Consider the following 7,944-nt stretch of genomic DNA (forward strand, 5'->3'; position numbering starts at 1 on the left):
CTCTGCTGGGAGAAGCCCCTGGATCTAGTGGAGAAAAATTACTACAGTTCAGTGTTGATCTAGACCTCTTCCCCCATCAGTTACTGCCAAGTCTCACTGTATAACCCATCTCCATGGTCCACAGGCTCCTTCACAGCGCTTGCACCCTTCCACGCCAACACCTCCGCTAGACCCTCAGCTCTGTTTTCCTCCTGCAATTACTCTAGGCCACCCAGTCGCAGCACTAGAAATCATGGGTACAGATTTCCCTCACCAGCTTTTTTCCTCACCAGCTTTCTGCCCATCAGCCTCCTGCAGCTTCTCCAGAGCTTGCTGACTGCACACCTGCAGGATGTGAGCACATATCTCCTCTGCCCCTTCTGCTAGCTGGTAGATGAGCATTATCGCTGACTCCATGAAGGGGATCCAGTGACCGCTTGGCTGGGCAAAGCCTGATGAGAAGAGGAAGCTGTGTACCACACATACCAGCAACAACACAGGCTGTCTCACAGCCCAACTCCATCTCCTCCAAACCCACTGCTGACTTGAGCTCACCTTTACTCACAGTCTCACTCAGGCATCCAAAGAGCATGTGGTTCTGTGGCAGTCGAAAAGGCACACTGTTCTTTCCCAGTGCTGGCTGCAGAGAGAACAGATGAGTTACTCTTACCACATAAGAGATCCCCCCATGCCCTTCCCAGTACTTAACCTTGCTATGTGCACAATGCTAATCAAACCCATGGCAGGGACATCCAGTACTGCTCTGCAACTAAACACACAGCAGGGACATTACTGTCACTTTTGAAGGCATCGTGGCAGCACTGGGTGGATTTAAAGCTTGGCCAAATGATGATCCCAGGCCAACCCAGACAGTTCAACTATTTCACCTTAAATCAAAGTAACTCTTTTGAAATCTCAAAATGACTCTTTTTAAATCTGTTATTATTTACTCATTCTCCACAATGAATGAAGAGGAAAACCTTTAGAGCACCTTCAGAGTTATCAACAGTAAGTCAACTAGACGCCCTTGCCTAGGGGTACTAAACAGAACTACGAGGTTTTGTTTAAAAGCAAAGTATCAGTAGAAATAACAGAGGATAGCTCTGGATCCAACATCACCTCACACTTAGGCTGTTGCATATGCTCTGTATCAGTCCCACCACATTTTAGGTTGGGAATAAGATAACCCAGAGAACTACTAAACCAAGTATGACAATGCCTGAGATACCCCTGCATGTCTGTGGCTGCCTGATCAAGATATACTTGACCAAACCAAGCTACTGCTTGAGGATTTACCAGCTTTCAGTAGCTGGAAGCAAAATTTCTCAATTCACTACAATCCTACTCTCTGCACTGAATTTCTGGTTTGGTGGGGGAAGGAAGAGCTACCACAGTCATTCAAGTATCTACAGCTCAGTCCCTTCTCACATACAGACTTAACTGCAGAGTTAAGTCAACCTAAAATTGAATTACAACCTTCTTCAGAACATATAAGAATGTTGTAATACACATTAATTCATGAAGGTCTTGCATTAACGTCCCCAGTGGAAGGGGCAAGCGCAGAATGACGGTGCTGTGTGAAGGAGGCTGCTTTTATGCTGGAACTCCTGAACCAAAATGCCCTAAATGCTTGGGTCAAAACACAGTTGTTTGGTTTTTTTTTTCCAAAGTGCATTTAAAAAAAAAAAGTATGAATTGTTCCCCAGACAAAGAAGCCATCAACCATCATGTTGTTGTAAGTACAACATGGACAGGTCTGAAAACCTTTCATGTTTTATATTCAGCTGTACAGCTGACAACTCCCAAATATCATTTAATAGGGAGGGCAAAAGAATCACAACACCAGAAAACATCAGTAGAGGAAAGGGCTTCATGGTTGAGAAAACACAAATCAGCTTAGAACTGGGAGCCTCAGGAAGAGAATTGAAAGAAAAACAGATTTTCTTGTGCACTGAACTCTTTACTAATTGAATTCAGCCTGTTGCCTAATGAAAATTCTTTTATTACATTGTTCACTGATGCATGCTAAGCTTTCCAGACAGTGCTGCTGAATGGTCTCAACCTACTCAATTTCAAAATCGGTAAAAACTTAATCACTTCTCTCTCTTCTCAATACAAACCATCTTCCCCCCTTCTTTGTTTCTGAATGACCTCAAGAACAAGCTAAGAGTCTTACCTTAGGGTTATTGGCAAGTTTGGAGATTGCATTGCATACTTCTTGAGCCAGACGATAGTCTTCACATACCTTCTCAGACAACCCTACTGTCACCAAGACATCCAGGTTGCTACCTATGATCTCTGGCTTCCCTCTATGGAATGGAAGGGATGGGGGTATTACATGAGTTGCTGCTGAAAGTCTACAGAAGTATGCATAACCAATAGAAATACTCCTTGCGCCTTGCGGAAGGCAGTGGTTTGAGTAAGAGGGGGAAAAAAAAAAAATCCATCCAATGACTCAAGATACAGCTATAGGAGCAGCAAGCAATATTCCAGAGAAGCCAGTATAATCCATACTCCACTACGAGAGGAGGTTCTCCAGAGTGAGGAACACTGGGCATACTGTCTCTTTGTAACGAAAAAAGATTCTTGACTCTTCTTTCTTATCAGAAAGGAGCAAAACTTAAAAGGGTAAGACAAAGAAAAAAGTTGCAAAACAGAAAAGAGTCCAGCAGCTCAGGACTGGTGATGCGTGACACTTCCTCCCCTACTACAGGAAACAAAACAACAACAAAACCCTCAAAAAAACCACGCCCACACACACCTCCCTTTCTACCTCTGAAAGGTAGAATTATGCAGGCCTGGTCTGAGGACTATACAATTAACTGGGTGAAGAAGGCAAGAACAGAATCTAAAATATTTAAAAAGAGAATCTAAAAAGTTCATAGCGGGCATCCATAGGACAAAAGCAAAATCACCTCCCTCAGCAGATTTGTGAAGAGTGATGCTGTTTTTATTTCACACACACACCCCCATAGACTTGACACAGGATCTCATGGGATATCCCAGAAACCTACGGTTGTCTTTAAATCCCATGATTTTAGGGAAGGATATTAATTTTGAGACAATGTCTACAATTCTACTGCAAGCACGTGGGATGGGGTAGAAATACCTTGGAAGGAATATCTAATACTCAAATTGCAGAACTGGCTCTAAGTTCCAGAAATGGCTCCAACTCTAAAGCCAAGAACTTTAAGATCATCATTATGCAGGCCTATTTTTGACCGATGAAGGACTGAAGTAGGAAGAGCAAGAAGAAATCAGCAGGTAAGCTAAATGCCAAAGGGTTACTGGACTGGGAAACTGAGGAAATGAAAACCTTATAGTGCAATTACACTCTTTTTGCCCCCAGAAAGGGAAGCAGATTCATTTCCCTCCATAGTAAAGGCTCCAGACATCTCTACTCAGCAGCTTCTCACTGTTCTTATCCAAACACAGACAAAGCTGCAGAGCTGTGACACGGTCAACCCTGAGAAGGGATGGACAGTCAGAACACAAAGAAAGTAATGGTCGTCATACTCATTCGGAGACCGTGCTGGTGGGACCCAGCACAACTATGTTTAATTCCAGGCTTCGTTACCCCATGACCTGGTTGCTAATTTTGAAGCTGCAGAACAAAGGGTCAGCTGATGCAGCACCCACAGTTCTTCGATAGAAATCAACTCCCTGTTCACCCTCCCACGCACAGGATTAGACCGGGCCCTGGGCTCACCGTGCCATCATCCCCAGCAGCATCACAGCAGCACGTCGTTCTAGTGACGAGCACTGAGATTTTTCTGTGAATCGCTCCCAAAGCAGCTGGATCACAGCAGGCTTTATTTCATCTTTCTGCACAAACTCTGAGATCTGGAAAAGAAATGCAATAAAACAAGTAGGGAGAGGCAGAGGAGGATGGACTTCAAAGCAACAAAGACATTAACTGCAATGACTACCATTTTAATAAGACATCTAAGATCACAAATACAATCCAAACCCAGGCAAGGCAAGTACTCACTATTTCTTCTAAGCACTGTATTGTTCCTAGCGATGTATCCACCATGATGAGAGAGAGAGAATTCACCAGGCCCTGGGCTCTGGCCCTTTGAAGGGGAGGAAAATAAAAAATAACATAAAAAAAAAAAAGGTAAAGAAAAAGCAACTGTCACAGTTACTCTCCTACTCAGAGAGTTGAGGACATCTATTAGATAACAGAGCTGGTCCCTGGGGACAGGAAAACTTCCCCCTCCACAAGCTGGAGTTCTCCAAGTCACCCAGCTCAAGTGCCAATGACCATGACGTGGGCTCAAAAGTCCACTGCCTTGTGCACTGCTGCTCTTCCCGGTGCTCAAAGGCCCAACAAGAGGCACTCACCAGCCACTTCCCAGTTTGCTCTCAACCACAAGTCAAAGTACTGTTCCCTAGAGCATAAGAAACTGAAAATCTCTCTATGAACAAATAAGGCCAGAGCTCAAACTGCAGCAGACTTGTCTCCAGGCAATATTATCAAGAAGAAATAAGCAGCAGTGAGTGCTTTTTATTGCCCTGATGCTACAAATGAGGGTGAGGTATGGTGCATCTCACCAGGGATCACACTTATCTTAGTGAATGTGTATCCAACAGGATTTACATGTGGGCAAGTGCTAAGAAAAAAGAGCAAGTGCCACAGTAGAGAGAAGACACAGCTCCTCTCTAGTGTGGAAGAAGCAAGCATGCAAGCAGCACACAGCTTCCCCCCCCCCCCCCCCAAACCCACCAACAAACTCAAATAATTTTCAGCAAAGACCCCATTAACATCCTCTCATCTGCCACGCGTAGAGATTTGTTACAAAAAGATTTAAGATTGGTCTGAATGAAATACAAATAGAAATGTGTGTGAAAGCACCCAAACAATAATAATAATGACAACTAACCTTTACAGTGTGAAAGGTTATACTGAAATATAACCTTATCTATATTGAAAAATCAAGGATACACCTGACAGTAAGAAAACCAGTAAACACTGAGGAACGTGTTGTTTACATCAGAAGCAGAATGGCTACACTCAGATAAGGCCACAGCATGCATGAGTTGTCAGCAAAAAACCTGAGCTCTTGTAACAGAAAGACCACACTGTATACCATTCCTCTTATTATCCCAACAGGATGAGTGACTACAGCTATAAGAAACCTAAAATGAGGGAATAGACATTGGGCAACAACTTTTCCCACAACTTTTTTCAACATACTTCCCAGAGGGTGAAGTATGCAAGACACTTAGCCATGGGGTGACTCCATAACAACAGTTGACTCCCAAAGGGGTTGAAATAGCCGTCCAAAATATCAGTTCATTGTTGCCAATCAAGAACCCAGCTGACATGACAAACATTCATAAATGACACCCCTTGTTCCCTATCACATAGAGACCCTACCCAGATCATTTGGGCACATGTATCTTGGTGCAGTGCTTTGTACGAGAGTGAAAGTTATGAGAACGTTAAATGTGAATGCCTGATAACAGTTTCATTTAAAATAATTCTCAGTTTCCTCCTTCCGTAAGGTCTCACATGGAGTTTTGCTGCATGAATTTCCTACACCTGAACACTATGACAAACCAAAAGCAGAAGCTCAGCAGTAGGTCCCACAGGAAGATTGGGATACTCAGATATATAAAAACATCTTGGAACTGCACAAGTGTTGGTAACAGCTCGAAGAGAAAGCATCTTTTCTAGTGGATACAAACCTTACGTTTCAGCTCAGCATGAAGCGTGGCAATTGACTTCTCTTGCTGTCCATACCCCGTTCCCAACAGCTCCCCAAAAGAAGAAACGGGAGAAAAAAAAAAAAAGAAGAAAAAGAAAAAAACCCCTTCTGATTAGGAAGAGTCATACCTCTCCGAATCCCCGCTGGGTCTCAGATAGAGCCGCCTGTAGGCGTTCAGCACAGCCTCCTTAATACCAGGCTCTTTTGACCATATGAGAGGGAGCATCCTGCGGACTCCAAGCAGTGCCTGGGGCACACCAAACTGTGAGACTGTCACAAAGAACTCAATGGCTTCCTGCACCACTGCAGAGAGAAGAACAGTTGCGTTAGTGCAGTTCTTTCCTAGTCCCCATTAGAGAGGCCATTAAAACAAATTCATAGGCGTACTGCTCTCACAGCAAACCCTACAAGCATCTAAGATCACTGCTACTGTCTGCAGAGGGCTCAAGTCAGAATGGGGTCACTAGTACAAAGATGTAGATGTCCTGGAGGAAAACAGGCACAGGTTAACAATATTATAGCTAAATGTGATGTGATATATTTAGGAGAAGAGCACAGAGACCCTGTCTGAGAAAGAACAAAAATCTCTTCTGGGAAACAGTAGCTTTGGGAAAAAAAAGATCTCATGGTCACAGCAGATAAAAGCAGCTGAACGTAAGTACCAGTGTGATGCTGTAACCAGAAGAACTAAGCTGTTTCATGTATAAATGGGGTAAGGAATAATGTATTTGAGTTCAGCTTGACTACTCCTGAAATATAATGCCCAGCCTTCTGCTCATAAGACAAGAAAAAAACATTAAGTTGGAGAGCATTCACAAGAGAGCCACAGTAATGATTAGAGAGACTGTACAATGAACAGTTCATAGAGTCAGACCTCTGGTTACATGGGAGCTTAAACCAGTATAAGCCTCAACTTATAAATCTGAATAGAGATCCCCTATCAGACATGTGTTTGTACCTAGACAAGCTGGTGTGCTTCCTCTGCTCCCAGTCACACCAGAAGATACACTTTTGCAACAGAAAAAATAAAATTAAATCTTAAATCTTTAATTAAAAACCCTAAATCTGAGCACAGACATCCCTTACCACTCCCCCCTCACCTAGCAGCATACTGTCTTCAAATGGAGACAATGTCTCAGGTGTCCAGACACCCAACTTGCCTTCCTTACACTACAGCATAGGACAACAGGGAGGTGGAAAGTTAGTAAAAATCTGCACAACCATGAAAAAAATAAACCAAAATCCAGGTGTTTAAGTGTCAGGTGAGGAGCACCCTCTCAGCCTTGAACTTCAAATGACCTGTAAAGACACTGAACTCAGGAGTTCATTTTTGTCTGTGCAAACAGCTAATGACATCCAAACCTTGCTGGGGAAGCCCCCATGCTTATTACAGGTAACATATGAGTTCTCAATACAGATGAAACCTCAGAAGTGTCTGCATGAAGCTAGGGCGCTCTAGTGCCCAGACCCATCTGTACCCCAGAACTATGCGAGTGGTTGGCAAGTGGATGTGCCAGGGAGGATGGGAGAGGAGGGAGCTGTGCCCCTCTATGCCCCAGCCCCCTCGAGGGTGCTGATTCATAGAATCATAGAATCATTAAGGTTGGAAGAGACCTCCAAGATCATCGAGTCCAACCGTCAACCCAACACCACCATGCCCACTAAACCATGTCCCTAAGCGCCTCATCTACCCGTCTTTTAAATACTTCCAGGGATGGTGACTCAACCATTTGCCTGGGCAGCCTGTTCCAATGTTTAACTACTCTTTCAGTAAAGAAATTTTTCCTCACATCCAATCTAAACCTCCCCTGGCGCAACTTGAGGCCATTTCCTCTCGTCCTTTCGCCAGTTACTTGGGAGAAGAGACCAACGCCCACCTTGCTACAACCTCCTTTCAGGTAGTTGTAGAGAGCAATGAGGTCTCCCCTCAGCCTCCTTTTCTCCAGGCTAAACAACCCCAGCTCCCTCAGCCGCTCCTCATAAGGCTTGTTCTCCAGACCCCTCACCAGCTGCCCTGCTCTGGACACGCTCCAGCACCTCAACGTCCTTCTTGTAGTGAGGGGCCCAAAACTGAACACTGAACACAGTATTCGAGGTGCAGCCTCACCAGTGCCAAGTACAGGGGGACAATCACTTCCCTGCTCCTGCTGGCCACACTATTTCCGATACAGGCCAGGATGCCGTTGGCCTTCTTAGCCGCCTGGGCACACTGCCGGCTCATGTTCAGCCGGCTGTCGACCAACACCCCCAG

The 7,944-nt window shown here is 44.5% G+C and overlaps 1 protein-coding gene across 1 annotated transcript in view; it reads right to left on the reverse strand.

Annotated features, from left to right (window-relative positions):
• The window catches only part of NCAPD2 (non-SMC condensin I complex, subunit D2), a gene marked incomplete at its 5' end in the record, with an annotated part of 28,047 nt that overhangs the window by 10,514 nt on the left and 9,589 nt on the right, over positions 1–7,944 (reverse strand). Inside the window, 6 exon segments of the mRNA XM_009330107.1 lie at positions 270–431; positions 535–619; positions 2,156–2,288; positions 3,689–3,822; positions 3,971–4,055; positions 5,822–5,996. Of these exon segments, the coding sequence (XP_009328382.1) occupies positions 270–431; positions 535–619; positions 2,156–2,288; positions 3,689–3,822; positions 3,971–4,055; positions 5,822–5,996 (774 nt within the window).

This window comes from Pygoscelis adeliae, unplaced genomic scaffold (assembly GCF_000699105.1).
Source record: "Pygoscelis adeliae isolate BGI_AS28 unplaced genomic scaffold, ASM69910v1 Scaffold120, whole genome shotgun sequence".
Taxonomy (NCBI): Eukaryota; Metazoa; Chordata; class Aves; order Sphenisciformes; family Spheniscidae; genus Pygoscelis; species Pygoscelis adeliae.